The sequence below is a fragment of the Mustela lutreola genome, chromosome 5 (assembly GCF_030435805.1).
Source record: "Mustela lutreola isolate mMusLut2 chromosome 5, mMusLut2.pri, whole genome shotgun sequence".
In the NCBI taxonomy this organism is placed as follows: Eukaryota; Metazoa; Chordata; class Mammalia; order Carnivora; family Mustelidae; genus Mustela; species Mustela lutreola.
Window position 1 is genome coordinate 139,487,545 of NC_081294.1, and position 18,685 is coordinate 139,506,229.

At 44.5% G+C, this 18,685-nt stretch overlaps 1 protein-coding gene across 2 annotated transcripts in view; it reads right to left on the minus strand.

The window, feature by feature from the left end:
* Positions 1 to 458: 458 nt before the first annotated feature.
* SNX24 (sorting nexin 24) overlaps positions 459 to 18,685 on the minus strand; it is a 161,891-nt gene continuing 143,664 nt past the window's right edge. For both annotated transcript variants that reach the window (XM_059175744.1, XM_059175745.1), the window contains 4 exons: positions 9,642 to 9,736; positions 8,171 to 8,203; positions 7,611 to 7,675; positions 459 to 1,987 (listed from right to left, as the gene is read on the minus strand). In XM_059175744.1, coding sequence (XP_059031727.1) covers positions 1,920 to 1,987; positions 7,611 to 7,675; positions 8,171 to 8,203; positions 9,642 to 9,736 — 261 coding nt within the window. In that variant the 3' untranslated portion in view covers positions 459 to 1,919. The remainder of the gene's footprint in view (positions 1,988 to 7,610; positions 7,676 to 8,170; positions 8,204 to 9,641; positions 9,737 to 18,685) is intronic.

An 18,685-nucleotide genomic window follows, 5' to 3' on the forward strand; every position in this document is an offset into this window, starting at 1 on the left:
TAAAAGTCATCGCTAAAAAAAAATCCTCAGAAGAGATTTCCTGAGCAGTGTGCCACCAAAAATGCTTGGCTTTTATATTTAAAAAAATTCCTGGGGAGCCTGGGTCGCTCAGTTGGTAAAGTAACTGCCTTGGGCTCAGGTCATGATCTCTGGGTCCTGGGATCAAGTCCCTTGTCGGGCTCCCTGCTCAGCGGGGAGCCTGCTTCTCCCTCTGCCTGCTGCTCTTCCTGTTTGTGCTCTCTCTCTCCCTCTCTATCAAATACATAAATAAAATCTTTTAAAAAATCCTGCCCTCTTTGTAAGTCATCACCTATTGAATGAGTACTTATTGGCTTAAAGATGAGGTAACTTAATACTTAGATTAGAAATAAGCTCCTATGAGTATGTGAGAAGTTGTGTGTGTGTGTATAAAAAGACAAGACACAATTTGTGTTTCCAGTAAAATCCTAGAAGACAAATTCAAACACTTCTTATTCTTTGTTTTTATTTAACTCAAAATAGCTAACAACAAAACATTTAAAAAATATCTCCCACACATGAGTATTCAGTTATTTTTGGTTCATGACACTAGATTACAGAGTCCTTGCCTGTTTCTAGCATGAAGTAACACATCTATCATAAACATTATCTCTCAAAGTCCGCAGCAGGCTTGAAACCCGTATATTTAGATCTTAACCAAAAACCATGATTTAGTTATTCATTTTGAACCCAAATATTTTTCTCCCACACAGATGCTTAGTAAAATGAATAACCATAAATAGGCTAGCTATTAATCAGTTTTCGACGAAATGCCCCCATCCAGCACATACATAAAGTCTGTATATATGCTTTTGTCCTTTACTACTCAAAATATGAATGTCAGTGAGATGTACAGTGGGGTCAGCTCATTCGTTGAACTTACATCAATTCCATATAGGAGGTCAGCGAAAAGGAAACAATAAGGAAAATAACAATGAATCCCATGAAAATCTCACCAGTTGAATGAAAGAGTAATCCCTGATGAGGGTTGAAGAACCTTGAGGAAACCAAGCGCTACCACTGTGGCGTCTCCTCAGGCAAAGTCAGTTCACGTCGGTCTCTCAGAAGACAAGCATCCTGGAGAGCGCAGGGTGACTGATTCTAGTGTTGAAAGGTATGCGGTTCTATGCAACATTGCCCTAAACGAACACCGACAATGTCAAATGGTCCTCAATGGAAGAAACTGTCCTTTCTTCCAACACCGGAGGAAAACCTGGTTGTGTTGGATGCGCAGATTTCCCATAAGGCGCCTTTTGAAACGGCTGTCAAGGAGGCGCTCTCCACGTTCCATTTCATCTTAGGTCCTGACACTAGAAGCTAAGCCCTGGGTATGAAGCAACTCCACTGCCGTGTGAATCGCAAAGACAAGAGTCTTAAAAATGCCCTAACATCGTCAGCATAGTTTAATTTCCAGTTAGGTCCGTCCTCACATCGAGCACAGGCTGTTTCTGTGACCCTCGCATGGAATGTACCTATCACTGACCGAGAAAATCTCATGATGAAAAGACCGGCATCCTAAAATCTGAACAACAAAAAAAGCTACCAACGCAGATAGGTCTCAGCCATGCTTCCCGATAAGATGTTCAATCAGCAAACAGTGCAACTAAAGCACAGAGTAACTTCTGTTTTGTTACACTTGCCCCTCCCCGCCACCACCTACAGTTTTCGAAACTGGCAGTTACCTTCTATGTCTCAAACACTTGGCCTTAACCTCAGCACCGCCCAGGTTCAGGTTCTATTTTTAAAAGCACCATTCTAATGGAAATGTCCCTGCCCTGCCTTAAGCTGGGGCTGTGAATTTGACTGCGAGCTAGAGCTGTTATGTCATAGAGTTTAGGTTAATTTGGCAGATACTGATTTCCGTGAAACCTGCTTCAGCTTCTTCTAGCCATGGAGGATTTCTACCTGGGCTGTAGATGGGGGTAAAATACCCCATGGAGGACCCCTTCAATAACCACATTTGGAAAATCTGAAAAACAAAAGGAAAACGGCTTTTCTTAGGCACAGCAGTAAAAAGCAACGACTGCATTCTGCAGACCGGTACAAGGCGAGGCCCCCAGCAACTCGGGGACCCGAGTCACCCTGCAGCCTGCTCTCGCTGAGGACACGCTATCTGTCATGTCGCCGCGGCCGAAAGCCGCTTGGGTGCGCGACCAGGCTCTGCAGGAATGCACGGCCAGATTTGTAGCTTATTGATTTAGGGGATGTTCTAATGGTTAATGCTGCTAGGCCCCAGCTCTTTATCTGAATGTTTTCTCACAAGGAAGATGGATTACACTGGCAATTCAATTTCTAACAAAATCTCAATATACTTGAAGGAATTCCAAGATTTCTACTGGGAATACTTGGCTGCAGTTTTTCCATTGTGGTTTACAGCAGCGTTCAGTCCAAGCTGTCCTGAGGACGGTCATTCCGTGGCGCACGCATCCAGGGAGCAGGAGGAACGGGGGCGGTCTTCCTAACTGAAAAGGGCACCTTTTGAAGAAAACCATCCCGTCAGGAAAAAACGAGCCACGTTTTTAGAGGAGGCGTGCGTCCAATGGGGCACGTTCCAGTTATCAGGGGAGGTAAAATATGAAAGGATACTTTGCATGGGGCCAACCCCAACCATCACATGACCCAGAAGTTCAATTTCTTAACTTCAATCTGCAGGTAATTAATTATATCTAGGATTTACATGAAAGCCCACCACTTTCAATAAATATCGCTATTATGCAAGGAAATTAGTTGGTCCAATACTTGCAGACAGAAACTAGGACACTCACTTATGAACCCAACCTCTGTACAGTACCTACTACATAAAGCCACGTGCAAAGGGAGGGCAGAAAGATTGGGGGGTGGGCAAGGCAGGTGACCAGTCTGAGGGAGGAGGGAGTCAGGAAAGTTCAAAGACTAGAATGGAGGTTAGTGTTGATAAGAGAGTGAGAGAGGAAGCCTGGGGCATGCAAGCCCAGAAATTCTGGCTTTGTCTAAAAAGCAGGGAGAACCACCAGCAACACCCCCACCCCCTACCCCCGCAAGGATTTTAAGCAAAGTGACAGAACTAAATCCTGTTTGGCAAAGATGGCTCTGGCTGCCATTCAGAATACAGAGGGACAAGTTCAAAGTGGTGGTGGGTTCCCTTTGAGGAGTAAAGGGAAGTTTCCTAACAGTACCTGCCTGAAAGGTTGTTGTACAAATTGGAGGGTGAAGCAAAGCACTTGAACCTGTGCTGGGCACATGGTTAGTACCTGCTACCATCACGTACCAAGTATGGTATAATCACTGGGAAGAGAAGTAAGTAATAGTCCCTGCCCATACCATGGGATTTCCACGCTAGGAGGGACACAAGCAAATGAACACACCCATGAGCTATGCCTAAAACATATCTTCAGTACACAAGCAGCTCAATGACTTCTGGGTGATGACACTCGATTTCTTAGTGTTTGCTTTAATCCAGCATGAAACAACATAATTTTCCATGCAACATATCTTTAATAATCTGTAGTAGGACTTAAACCTATATATTTTTTCATCCCGATCAAGAGCAATGATTTTCCAAAGTTCCTTTCAATTTTTTTTTTTAAAGATTTTATTTATTTATTTGACAGGCAGAGATCACAAGCGGGCAGAGAGGCAGGCAGAGAGAGAGGAGGAAGCAGGCTCCCTGCTGAGCAGAGAGTCTGATGCGGGGCTCGATCCCAGGACCCTGGGATCATGACCTGAGCTGAAGGCGGAGGCTTTAACCCACTGAGCCACCCAGGCGCCCCAGTTCCTTTGAATTTTAAAAGAATTCCTCCCCCACAGAAGTGTACTGAAACCAAGAGCCGTCAGTGGAGATATTGATCAATTTTCAATTATTTGCCCAAAGAGAACACATTGACGTGCTTAGCAGGTGGGTATTTATTCTCTGCCAGCCAAAACATAACAGTTTGTTTGAAGGTTAGTGTGATGACATCATCAGCATGTTCAGCTTAAAGGAATTTAAGTAAGTTTGGGGGAAAAGGATGAAGAGGAGAAAATACCATTAATTACTCTGAGTAATGCTATACCACCTGAATAGGTCAAGCAGTAGTTTAAGCGCAAGGCGAGGGGTGCCGGGGTGGCTCAGGCGGTTAAGCGTCCGACTCTTGATGTCGGCTCAGGTCGCCCTCCTGAGGTCGTGACATGGAGCCCTGCATCAGGGTCTACGCTCTGCACAGACTCTGCTTGAGATTCTCTCTCTGCCCCTCCCCCTGCTTGAGCCTGCTCTCTTTCCCTCTGTCTCCCAAATAAAGAAATAAGTCTACAGAAGGATAAATAAAGGGGAAAACTGAAGCAGGGCGCGAGGCTCGAGGGTGAGGAGACGGGAAGGTGAGGAAAGACCTCTGCGAGCAGATACCAGGGGAAGGAGGGTGCGGTGGCCACGCGCGAGGGTGTCCGGGCGACGGGCATCCCCGGTAGAGGGAAGATGGCCGACCAAGGCGCTGTGTGTTTACCGTCCAGCAAGTGCTGAGCAACTAGCAGAGGCCGGAGATTCAGAAGGTGAACATGACAGAGAGAGAATAAGGGAACCGTGTGGGTCATCACGACAGGAAAGGAAGGAAATGATCCACGTGAATGGAATAGAGGTGTTTTATGACCAGGTCCACCGGCTGGCGGCCAACGAGCTGATTATCAGAGGTCACTTTCTCCCTGATCTGTTCCACTCCATGCTACACTTTGGATTTTGGTCTTGTCATACGTGTGATTTTAATTCCACGTCCGCTGTTACTTGAAGACTGCCCTGGCCTTTCTTTCCCATTGAGAGGGGATGACAAGGAATGTGACTGAGGAAAGATTTACTTGTCGTCTTTTGTTGGTTCTCATTTATGCTGGTAAACGCTTACGTGGACCTTTAAAAAAAAAAAAAAAAGGAATGGGATTGGGGCGGGGAGACTCCTGAGAGCCCCCTGAGAGCAGAGCGGGCAAAGGCTCTCTCAAGCTCCTCCTGGAAGGTGCGGAGGCAGTGCCCGTGTGGGGACGAGAAGAGGGCTCCGGGAGGTGGTGGGGGAAACAGCAGTGCCCTGAGGGGGAACGGAGTGCACACCTATGAGACCCAGAAAGAAGTCGGCAGAGCACAGGAGGGAGTCCTCTTAGAAGGGCTATGAGAGCCTGGTAGAGTCCAACTCAGAGAGAAAGTGGGGCTGGAAACCCAAGACGGTGTCCCAGCTACACATACACAAGGCCATCAAGACCACAAGCAAGGAGTTGATCTGAAAGAAAGCCCAGGAGAAGACAAGAGGGTCTATGAGAGCCCGCCGGTAGGCTGTCCGGGATGGGCAGAAAAGTAAGAGAGTGGGAAAGCCCAGGGGAGAGAGCGGTCAACGGTGGCCAAAGATGACGGGAGGTCTGATGAAAGCTGATGGAGAAATATCTGGAGTGTGGCCGTGCCAGAGATGATGCTGGGGACCAGCGCGAGAGCTGTTCCGAATTCCCCTGAGAAATTAAAACTCAGGCCAAAGAGCCTATGTTCAGAGAAGACTGATGATTAACATTTTATAGGAGGATAGCGTCTGACTGTCAGGTCACCTGCGATGGTATTTCCACAGTCAGAATCCTCTGGAAGAGTATCCCCACGTTTTGCTAAGAGGCCTAAATAACCCAGAAATGCGATGCCAGTAAAACTGACCTCTCGATTAAAAGCTTAAGATCTGCAAGAGCCTATCAGCTGCGTCACGCCTGTAAGACAACAGGGATCCGACTCAGGAAGGTGGGTTAGCCAAACTGCACCAAAACCGGATCTGGTGCCCGCCCCTCCCCCGCCTGGGGCCATCCTGTCCATAAAACCCGTGATTCCTGTGTCCTCTCTGAACTGCTATCCCCCATTTGCGCGAGTCCTCCGTCCACGCCAATGTTCTACCAAGGATCCCTACTTTTGCCCTTTCTAGCTCCAGGTATCTGCCCCTGGAGTTCGACCCTGAGTGCCTCCTGTTCTTTGCTGCCCACCAGGGGCACAGCACACGCAGCTCAGTCGGCGGGACGATGCGGACTCAAGGATCATAAAACGCCTTCCTTGACCCCTAAGCACCCTGGCCACTAGGCTTCACAGGGATCAGCCCGTGCTCCCCCACCTCCACAGGAGCGTCGGGCCCATGCCGGAAACTTCTGACCGTCCGTCATACCTGCACAGAGTACTATACCGTACAGGGCACTGGTAGAACCATGCTCCGAAGAGAAACAGAATGCTTTACAGAACATCGCCCATTTCATCTAGCCTAGCTTACGTGAGGCAACATGTTGTTGACCTAAAGTCAACTGATATAATATGCCTTTTTTTTTTTTTTTAAAACACAGGAAGCAAATGCTAGAGAAAGGCAATTATGTCTTACGGAAAGGGCTGTACAGGGAACATACTCTGAGAGCATATTCCCATATTGCAAAGGAATGTCAGCTCTCTCAGATCAGGGTGCTAAGAATGGTCCCTCCACGGAGCTGGGCTGGGTCCTGGCCTGCCTTCTTCACGCTGCCAGCTAAGTCCCTGATCTCTGTGCACGCGCTGTTGCCACAGAATGGTCCCCTCTCTCTTGCTGGTGATAGGGTTTTATTGTCAGAATGTAGGTACGGTTTCAACAAATCACTTATCTACTGCCATTGAGTTGCTCTGCTATTTAGTTACTCCTACTAATAAGGGCTGAATGTTCAATTAACGTAAAGAAATTAAGCACCAAGGGGGTCTGCCCATCAGCCATGTGACACCAGGCAAGTTGGGGACCTCCTGGGGTTCCAACTCTCTTATTAGCCAATGAGGATACCCACCTTGCCTATTTTATGAGGCTATTATAAAACTAAAGGAGTAACGTCTGAGAAGGCACTCATGAGGAGGTGTAGAGCAGGCCATTTTGAGAGGAACTCTGAAGAATTCAAATTTCTTGGCATAAAGAGAGGACCCAGGCTAAAATATTGATTACAGGGGCACCTGGGTGGCTCAGTGGGTTAAAGCCTCTGCCTTCGGCTCAGGTCATGATCCCAGGGTCCTGGGATCGAGCCCACAATGGGCTCTCTGCTCAGTAGGGAGCCTGCCTGCCTCTCTGCTTGCTTGTGATCTGTCAAATAAATAAATAAAATCTTTAAAAATAAAATATTGATTACATGTGTGCATAAATTCATTCTATTTTAGTATATAACTTCTAAAAATGCACAGCTGACCATCTAAGATGCTATAACCTAAACAGAAGTAAAGATATACATGTAATATAGATACACCGCTTTGGGGAAAAAGCATTAAAAAAAAAAAAACAAGAACCAGAGCCTTAGACTCAAACCTTATCATCTGGATAAAAAACAAGCAGAGACCAAAACATAACACCACCAGAAACAAAAACAAAAAGAAAAGAAAAGCCAATAAATATCTTTTCTCTTTATTACTCTCATTCAAAACTGCCTGGTCAGGTAGAAAGAAAAATCACATTTCGTGCAGAAAGGCCTGCCCCAATTAAAATTCTGAATGTCTCCGACACCAAGAGCGCCGGTTTATTGGCAGATTATTAAGCCCTGGACCAATGTCACTCTGTTAGACCTGTATTAAAAACGTGGTTTATGTGGTGCAGGGTCAGATCAGTAAAGAGCTGTTAGCAGATGACAGGTTTGATTACCGCTGGCTGTAGGCAAGACGAATGGATCCCTGAGGAAGAGCAGCACGGGCTGGTGGGACAGTTTGCTGGAAAGGTCAAGAACAGGCATGTCAGCATCAGGGGACGACGGTAAACAGAAAACACTACAAACTAGCTTTGAGGGGATCAAACTGCTGTGTGGGGACATCTCAAGGTCTATGTATCTCACCGCGTGGGTGAATAATAGTGAGCAGAGTTACAGGGAACAAACCAGCCCTGCGTTCACCTTCTCAACATCTCTTTGAGGAATCTGAAATGGGTATACCATCTATTTGACAAATCACTGATGAAAAGTGCATCATTTCAGAGCACAATGATTGATAAAATAGTATTCTTAGGACTGGCATAAAACAATGTAGGGTTCAATATAACTGGTGACTTCTCTCACTTTCTATCACATATTTGTAAATCAACTGCCTAACACATATTATCAAGAAGATTGTGACGGGATACACTTACGCCACAGTAATTCACCACTTAGCAAAACCACGGTCCTGTTTCTGGTTTCATGTAACTCTTGATTGACTAGTATTAGTTCTTACCTTGATTCTTCAGATTCCGTCTCATCAAAAGATCTAGAATTTTTTTTTTTAAAAGAAGAGGAAGACCATGTCAGTTGGGTAAATGTTGTTGCAAACCAAGGAAAAAAGTCTGTATTCTTAAAGTTCTAAATTGGGAAACATTAGGAAAAGAGAGGTGCCTTGACAAAGCCACAGCATGACTGATGACTACATTCTACACTTGATCTTAGCCAAAAGGCCGAGAAGTGATTGTGATGCCTCATTCTAAAGAATCTAAGACCGCCATATTCTTGAACTTCAGTTTTCTTGAGGATCACTTACAAACCCTATGGTTTTACTTTCAGGCTTCTATAATAGAGTTAAGATTTCATTCTGTCATTCCTAAAATCTCTTCTTAAAAACATTCCCCAAGGTCCTAGCAAATGCACTCAGTCAGAACAGGCCACATGGACAATGCCTATTATTTGGTGAGCTCAGTATATAATTCTCGCTGTGGGGTGAGTGGAAAGGGGCCTTGAGCAACACTGCCAGGGTGGGGGGCGGGGTGGAGGGCTGAGGGTCTGTAGCCTTTCCTCCCGCAGATAGCCGGGTTTTAACCCGATGCTGGGTGTGGTCCCCATGACCATCTTGTAGTTAGTGTGCGTCCTTCGGGGGGCTCTGGAGGTGGCAGGAGGATGAACAAAACCCCCTCCCCTGCGTGGGTTTGCAGAGTCTTTGTAATGATGTGTTTCCCCATAAATGGATTGGATATGTCAGGGGTGATGCTGATGGCCTTCAGAGGCCAGCTCAACCTGAGCCAGGTGCCCAGAGCTGGGCAAGGGGCTTGTTTCAGAGTTCATTCTTCAGAAGAACACTTCCCAACTGATGGTGATAGCAAATGTCTGGTTCTTGGGACACGGGGACTGGGAGCTACAGCCCCACATGAGAAGGTCCTGTGGGAGAGGCAGAAAGACAGCAGGGAAGAGAGCTCACGTGGGAAAGCCTGGGCTCTGCCAGCTACAAGATGAGAGATTTGGGGAAAGACACTTCATTCCTGTGTCCCAGCTTGCTCAGGTCAACAATAAGGGAGTTGGCTAATATCACCTCCAAGGTCATTCACAGCTCTTAGATGATGTGACCGCACATGCACAGGCATGTAGACTTTGCTCGAGTACCCACAAAAAAACCTATTAGTCCCTCCATAGGCTATCTAGATTCAAAATTCCCACCATGTAACATCACTCCAGGAAGCAGCATATTTTAATAAGTCAATTCCTTAAGTCTAAACCTGAGCCTGCCGGTGGGCCGCAGTATACCGGCGAAGACCACAGAGGAATTCCTTTGACCACAGGCAGGGGGCGAGGGAGTGCTGTCCCAGCGGAGAGAACCGATGTGACCAGGCTGGCCCTTCCAGCACCACCCAAGGGTGGGGGGCAGTGGTTATTGGTTAGGCCAACTAGCAACTGTAGGGTAGTTTCAGATACACGTCCGATAGGGGAACAACGCCTCTTACCCACAACTCTCTGCCTTTGGTAGCGAGGGCAAGTGTCGCACGTTTAGGAAATCAAGGAACAGTTTGGGAAGCTCTTCATTTTCCAAAATGACAGCCTGTGAAAGGAGAAAAGAGAATCCGGAAAGCGAAATTTACTAAGCAACCAATCATCAAATGAACTATGTCAGAAGTCATGACCACCCATCTCAGTTCTTCGCAGCATCATTATCACAGTCTGTAAGGGTGGGTGGGGGAGGAGGTGGTCCCCATCTCATCCACCAAGAATTCAGGAGACAGGCACACTCTTCAGTGTTCCCAAATACTCTTTTTTATCTACCCTCTCATCCAACCAGCATTTGTGGATCATCTAGCACACATCAGTGGTCGGGGGTAGGGGTGGTGTGTGTGTGTGTGTGTGTGTGTGTGTGTCTACAAGAGACCACATTGTTTAGAAAATACTACACATGGCTTTTTTAACTGGAAGATTTAGCCAAGATCCCTTGGCTATCACCGCTTTCGGCATTTGGATCAAGTGACATTTATGGCCCTTTGGACAGCTCCACTTAAAGGGTCAGTAATAACTCTACCCCTAAGTGTAAATCAGTGTATATACTTAAAAAAAAAAAATCTATACGGTTCTTCCATTTAGGGAGCTCTGTTAAAGAGCTGGGACAATGTTATAACCATGCCTGCTCTTGGCTCTCCGAGTCACGCAAGTGCAAGTGCATTTTCATGGGCATCTGTTTTCAAAAAAGAGAGCCCCAGTGTATGTTCTGATTAAACAGTCGCCCCCCTCTCCCACTACTCTCCCCCAGTTTTTTTTTATTATTATTTTTATGAAGACCATGGAAAAAACATCAAAGATTGCATGATAGTCTCGGAAAGTAAGAGAATTATTTTCAAAGGTCATTTTTATCATTTACCGTGGCCCTCCTCCCACGTGTGGTTTAAAGAACGATGAGAAGGGATGCTGAGGCGTCACCCACACCGTGATCAGGCACAGCTATGCAATGTGATGCATGAGGCACCAAGGACAAAAGGTCAAATTATGGATATTCTGAAATACGCGATTCTATATAGCCTATTGCTTTCTGTCATAATTTACATACTGCGTGGTCCCCTCTCTGGCGGAGTTTTAAAATAGTGACCCAGTTCAGGACATGTGAATGGACTGAGGGAGGCAGGCTGAGCCCCAAGCTACACCAGCGCTCAAGCCTCCTGATGTTCAGTTTCTGGAGAGGAGTCATCTGAAAACCCAGCTCTGTCTCAGTCTCTTCCTATTCCTTACCTAGCTGATGGTACCCACTGAGGCTTAAGGAAAGGCAATAGAAGGTAGGGAAACAAAAAAACTGCATTAAAATAGAAAAAAGCTCTTCTTCCTAGAGGCATGCTTTCATTACTATTTTCACTGACCTTCTGAATTTCCATCTACTCGGAGAAATTTGAGGGGGTGCCCATAAGGTCATTATTTCAGTGCCCACAACTCAAGGATTGTAAGAATCACTGTATATATGAAGCTCCAGGGAATTTTTGCCATAAAGTAAGTTGTAATGATTATCTCCATGTTTCTTGACATTGTTTAGGAGAATGACACAACACCTATTTGAATAATAAAGCTTAATGTTGTAACAAAAACAGAGCTGTTCACCTAGGCAATAGTTTTCATTATGTGTACAAGTGGCTTTCAGATTTAAAAAAAAAATAAAATAATGGGGGGGTAACACTCTTATCTCCACCCCCACCTTTTAAAATAAATTAAATCAATAACAAGTGTGGGACACTTTTAATGACCTGAACTACTTAATTTCCAGGATCCTTAGACATGTCATCCATCACCGCAGTATGGAGGAAGACATCTCTTGAGTGTTCAGGGGGTTAGTTTGGTTTTATTAATGCAAGATTTAGGGAATTTTAACAAGGTGAATTGTTTATTTGCCTTGACAGATCGGCTTACAATGCACTGGCTACATCTACAGCATGATCATTAATGACAAAAGACAGGCAAAAAGCTGTTTACACTGCAACACCAGGACGGGAATTAATCCTGTCCAGCCTCCCCGAACGAAACACTCCAAAGAGATGATCACATTTTTTTAGGTAAGACATACTGGGGGAAAAAAGAAAAGAAAAGAAAAAAAAATAAAATATATATATATATATAACTCCAGAAATTTGTGAGAATTTTCATTGAATGTTCCCTGAAAATTCTCAAATATTTTTCATAAGAAAGTCACCAATATGGATTTCAGGATTTACAGTTTGACTATATTTATTTATTTGAGAGAGAGAGACAGAGATAGAGAGAGCACAAGCTGTGTGGCGAGAGGGAAAAGCAGGATCCCCACTGAGCAGGAAGCCTGCCCTGGGGCTCGATCCCAGGAACCTGGGTTTGTGACCTGAGCTGATGGCAGACACTTAACTGACTAAGCCACCCAGGCGCCCCATCTTCTCCTGTTTCTTGAGAAGCTTTCCCTCAAGAAGATCCCTCCCTCTTAAAGCTGCACCCTGGTCCACTCCATCTTCTTGGGACCCTGGTCTGGTCTAATTGCCCAACTTTATCCAACAGGTAAATAAATATAAACATATAATAAACAAACAAATTAAAATTTATATAAATAAATATAATAAATACGAATATATATAAATTATATTTTGAATGTCAAATCCTATTTCCCTTTTGTCCTAGCTTTGCGTACCATGATTTTTTATTAACCTTCACTCGTTAGTCATTTCCATTTTTTAGAGGCATGATGGTGTGGTAGGAAGTACAGGGCTCTAGAGCCAGAGCTGGGTTCCCACACCCCCGGCCACCTCGTGGGGACACTGTGAGGGTAAGACAATGTCCGCAAGAGTCTCTGGTGCACACTTAGCATTCAATAAATGTTCAGTGTTTCCTTACAATCTCTTTGTTCTATCAATCCTCAACAGCCTATTTTATCGGTTTTGGAAGTTTGGATTATTGTCCATCCAGCAAACAGGGCTTCCTAATCCTCTATGATTCATGGATCCCTTTGGAAAATGGATAAAAGCTGAGAATCTTGCTGGCTGAAAAATATGCATCCATACATAATTGTGCTGATGGTGGCAGAGGGTTCAAGAGCCCTTACAGCCCCGCCAAGGACACCTGCTTTCGGCTTCAGTGCGGCAGCAACACTGCTGGGCACCCTCTTTGCTTGGCCTGGCGCCTGAAGCCCTCACTGCTGGGCCTGTGTTGGATGCCAGCCAGCCCCCCAAACCCTACCCGTTGTAGATTTCTACCTTTCTTGTCAATTACGACCCCACTGGAGTGTGTGGTGCCTTGTGACTGGAATTCATTAGTGTTTTCAGCCCCGGGCTGTGGTTGAAAATACGTGTCTGGCCGGAGGGTACCCGGCTGCAGGATTCTTTCAGGTAGGTCAAAAATCTACAACTGCATTGAATTTAGACAGTCAATCATATTCATGGCTACTGTTGATGGTTCCCAAAGTTAGCAAAACATGGAGAAAATATTATTTAAACTCTATCACTGCCAGGGGGGCCCCTGGGTGGCTCAGGTGGTTGAGCAACTGTCTTCGGCTCAGGTCATGATCCTAGAGTCCCGGGATCGAGTCCACATCGGGCTCCTTGCTCAGTGGGGATCTGCTTCTCCCTCTGACCTTCACCCTCTCATTCTCTTTATCTCTCTCTCAAATAAATAAAATCTTTAAAAAAAATAAATAAAGTCTATCACTGCCAGGTCAGAGTCCAGCCAAGGAGGCACAAGTACCCTACATTTATTAGGAGAAGAGCATTCTGAAACACAGGGCAGTGATGGGTCCCAGACTGTCTAATCAATTAATGGTAGAGTTCCGACACTAGATACAACTTTGGACCCATGGCTGGACAACTAATTTATATAGTAAAACATCAGAATTCAAAATGAATATGACCAATTCGAGAAAAAAAAATCAGAAAAAAAATCCCATTAAATTAAATTTTACAGGGCACCTGGGTGGCTCAGTGGGTTAAGCTGCTGCCTTCAGCTCAGTCATGATCTCAGGGGTCCTGTGATCGAGTCCCGCATCAGGTTCTCTGCTCAGCAGGGAGCCTGCTTCCTTCTTTCTCTCTCTCTGCCTGCCTCTATGCCTACTTGTGATCTCTGTCAAATAAATAAATAAAATCTTTAAAAAAATATATATTTTACAGGTGTTAAGTCCTGAGTCAAATACTACATGAGGCAGAATTAAGTACCCAGGTGTGAGATGAAAAGTAGCTGTTTGTATACAAGTGTTGTTGGTCTCAAGCAGTAGGTCAGCAAAAGTGTTGCTTCTGGAAGGTATAGAAAAATGAGCTGAGCAATCCTCTTGCTGCACTTAATGCAATATTATCTGGCCCCCAAAGAAAGAGAAATAAGAATAAATGCAGTATGGCCTACAGGGGAGCAATGAAAATGAAAAGATTCAAAATCATTTCTATTAGAAGAGGTCACCCCAACAGCAGGTACTGAGCATGGAATGAGGTGTTCCAGGGCCCAGGAGCATGGTCTTTTAGTTAACTAATGTTTTTTAAGGAGAGTGGAGATTTTCCAAGTTGTTGGGACAGTAACTTAGGAATGTCTTAGCCAGCAAAGAAGGTGTCTATATCTAACTGAAGCCATTGCAAAAAACAAGAGAAAGTCTCCCACGCATGGGAAAACCTGCATTGCAAGAGCTTCTAGAAAAGCCTGGGTTCCGGGGCACCTGACTGGCTCAGTTGTTAAGCATCTGCCTTCAGCTCAGGTCATGATCCCAGGGTCCTGGGATCGAGCCCCGCATTGGGCTCTCTGCTCAGTTGGAAGCCTGCTTCTCCTTCTCCCATTCCCCCTGCTTGTGTTTCCTCTCTTGCTGTTGTCTCTCTCTGTCAAATAAATACATAAAATCTTAAAAAAGAAGAAGAAGAAGAAAAAAAAAGCCTGGGTTCTGAATGTCTTTTAGTTGCTCTTTGATACACATGCACATGGGAGAAGCAAAAGAACAAACGGAAGAATGCATCAAAGAAATTTCCATGTTTATCCCTTGGGAGTAATGAAGACTAAAAACCAGGTTATTATTATTATTATTAAGATGCACATGAGAAATGGGGTTAAATAAAGAACTGTAACAAGTGTGTGATATACTATATAACAGGCTGTTATTACTGTATCCAACTCTGATAAACATTAAAACTAGGAAACCGTACCTTGTACTAAGCAAAAAATAATTATCATTCTTCATATAGTGTTACTTGCTTTCAAGATAATAAATGACTTTCCTTAAAAACACACCAGATATTCCTTCAGAAACATCACTCTAAAAGAATGTTGAAAAAAATCTTCTGGTCTACAACAACATTTCCAAAAAAATTGCCTGGATGGGGGCAGAAAAACAAGAGCATTTCTACCGGCATCCACTGCAAGCTCAATGTTTACTCGAGGAGAAATGTCTTTTTTATTGAAAAGGTGCAATTATCATCATGTAACACAAATCACAAAATCCCGATTTTTCTACCTTATCAGCTTTATAAAATCATGTTCCCAAAGGATACCATTGATTAGTTGCACATGTTCTTTCTGTGACATCCCAAATACTTAATTGTCAGTTATCTTTTCTTCTTCAGTAAGTAAAATGCAGTCACAAAATTACAGAGGGACCTGTTCTGCCTTAACCTTCGCTAGATGCCATCATGCAGTGGAAAACACTGGTAAAATATCACAGGATAACGCCGTCCGACAAGGGAGACATATAAACACTGTAATGATTTCCCACGAGTTTCCATTTTAGAAAATTGTCACTAAGGCAAGCATAAACGGTGACACGTGTCCACCGAGGACACGGTAAAATCGAACGCTGGCATTCTAGTTAGGTCCAAACCTACCCAGCAGCCAATTATAACAGGAACGGAACATCTTGTTGGAAACTTGGACAAGACCACTTTGCTAACCTTCCCAGACTGCTGGGCAAAGCTGCATTGTTTTCACCGATTTGATCCTTTTATTCTCTCCTCAAAATAGGAAAGAAGAAAAAAAAAACACACACATTTCTGTCCCATTGTCTATCAAGGATTGTTGCAAACTGTGGGGAACCTCTCTGTCACAACGGCCCAGAACGCTGAAGCAAGTTGGGAGGTTTTTCAGGAGTCTTTAAAGCCTTGTTCCTCTTCTACCTAGTTGGGTTTGAAATGCCCGATCGCGGGGGTGACAAAGTTCATGACGGTTTTTCCTCTGCCCACCAGGAAAGCTGCTTCCTAGCACACCTGCTTCAGAGGTGCAGTGAAGAACAGAGAGCGAGAAAATCAATGCCTCCTCACTGAAGTAAGTGGGCGGTGGTGTCCCTGTCCTCAGGGACGGAAGGCTCCCGGTGCACAGAGCCTTCACAGTCTGCAGGCTCCTGCTCAACCCCCGGCCCCAGCCCTCGCTCACAATCTCACCAAATGAGCCACAGTAAGGTTATCAAAGGAATACTTTTAAAAAGTCAGATGGCCACCTAAAAAGTCCAAATCATAGGTGGATCTGAAGAATGCCCCGTTCTTTCCTTCCGTGTGTAGGTGACACCATTGTTAAGATGCACCTAATTCTGTGCCTGGAAAAAAACTGCACTATTCAACGAATTCAGCTGCTGTGGTTTCTTAGGGTTTTATGGTCTATCTTGCAAGGAATCTGAAGACCTGCACCAAAAGCTGAATGCTGACAAGGGCCTATATAAAATGGCAAAAAAAAAAAAAAGTCTGTGCAAAGAAATACTGTCATACGGCTCAAGACAGATTTGAAAGAAGAAATACCATTTCTGATAATATAACTAAAAAGACAAAACTAATTATGGAACAAGAGAAACAGAAACATCAACCATCTTTTGAGCTATTTTAACATCAAAGTTTATGTTCTGTGTATTGCTGGAACATTTATCTAACACCTCCTAGGTCCAACCACTGGCGCGGTGGTTGGCCAAAGAAACATGGTCCTGCCCACTCAGGATGTGGGGTCCAGTGAGGAAAATGAACGGTGTTCAAATAACCACAGTCATAAATGTGGGGTTACAAACTGAAATCAGGACTTCGCGGGGACATAGCTAGCTGTTTTTTTAAACGTTCGTAAGGAAGCACTGTATGAACCCGTTAGGAGAAGGAATGCTTCCCTGGCAAGGTGATCCTGGAACTGGAGGACAAGCGAGATGATGCTTAGAGGGAATGGCATAGTTCAGACGCAAAGCCCAGGAAACTGAATGGTGGAACCATTGATGGTATCAAAAATCCCATGGCTGGTGTGGCTGTGCCTGAGAAGATAAAAAAGCAGGTCCGGAGAGGCTGGGCTGGGCTTCTGGGTCATGTCAAGGATTTGGCTCTTGGTCCTCCATGGATTTAGGGGCAGTGAGTGGTGTTAGTGGTAAGCGGTAGGTGGGGGAACCTGGGTACACGTGACATGATCTGAATGGTATGTTGACCATGACTGAAATAGCAATAGTGCCCCCTCCCCCCACCATGACCAGTGACCACGTATTAAATCTGCTCTCCGGCTATGTCTAAACCACTTCTTAGTCAAGCTGTGGAGGTAATGTCAATGATTGTTTTCATTTCTACTGGTACTTTTCCACGTCTGCCTCATCTGTTTTCCTTTGATGCTAGCTCTTTCCCTATGCCTTCAATTATGTCACCATTTTAATTTTTGGTTTTCATCAAATTGTCCTTTCCTTCAAATTCTTGGGGTTTAATCCTGCTGTTATGTGTGTGCTGACTCTCAGTCACAGCTGTTTATGTCCTTCTGTGTTCTGTAGTTTTGGTTCTTGAGCTCACCTGTGGGACAGGTCAGCCCAGGTTCAAGGTACATCCTTTCTGAGTAGTTCTGTTTCTGCTCCTAGGAAACAGATCCCCGACTGAGATCCCTGGGATATACTCAGCAGGGAACCAATGATTATGTTAACTTCTTAGAATGGAAGTTATGAGACCCAGCAGATACTGAAAATATAAACCTTAAACTCTCATAAAACATGATTGGGAAGCATGAGGAAAACTTGTGCCAATGCCCAGTATATTCTTCTTAGGCCAGCAGTCTCTAAAGTAGGTGAGAGGCATGTGTGAAATTAAGGAAGATCATCAACTATGATCCAGGAAAACAGGTATCAGACTTTCTGTTTATTTTCACTTAACAAATAAACAGATTCATCTTTTCTAATTTTTGATGGATGGATTCATAAAGGAGCATGGGTATAGAAGTCATTATTAAATGTGCATATATGGGAGCATTACGCTAAAATAAATAAATAAATAAATATATATATATATATATATATATATATATATATATATATAATTTTAATTTGTCAGAGAGAGAGAGAGAGAGGTATAGGGAGAAGCAAGCTGCTCCCTGTCACGCAGAGAGCACAATACAGGGCTCGATCCCAGGACCCTGGGATCATGACCCAAGCTGAAGGCAGACACTTAATGATTGAGCCACCCAGGCGCCCCTCAAATATTTTTCTGATAAGGATCCTGGGCCAGGGGACCCTGCCCCCAACTGTAGCAAGTAGAGCTTGTAAGAGAGGGTGAGACATAATCTCTCCAAGCAACACTTCTGAAGTAGTCTACTGAGCTTATCTTTCCCTAAGGGTATGGCTCCATTACTGGAAATGCCCTTCCTACCTCGTTTCAACTGGGCAACTCCTACCTGGCCTTCAAGTCACAGCTCCAGCATTACCTCCCTTAGGAAATGTTCCCCAAACCCTCGGTATGGGCTAAGTTATCTTCGTGGAAAAAACAGAATCATTTCATGCGCTGTTGATGATTAATAGTGGACTGAGTCATACTAACTTTCAAGAATTTTAACCTACCAAATAGGGAAATGGCTTAAAACTACAATAATATTTATTTAATGCCTACTCTGTGCCAAGTTCCTTATCTTAGGTGATTTTCACAATACTGTGAGAGGCTATCATTGACCAAATTCTATCGATGGAAAAATTGGGAGCTCGCAAAGGCTAAATACCTGTGCAAATTTTCTCAGAGGGCAGAGGGCAGTCAGGATCAGCTCTCTAGCTCCAAAACTACTGCTCAACTGAGGTCTCCATTCATTCATTCATTCATTTATTCATTCCATAAGT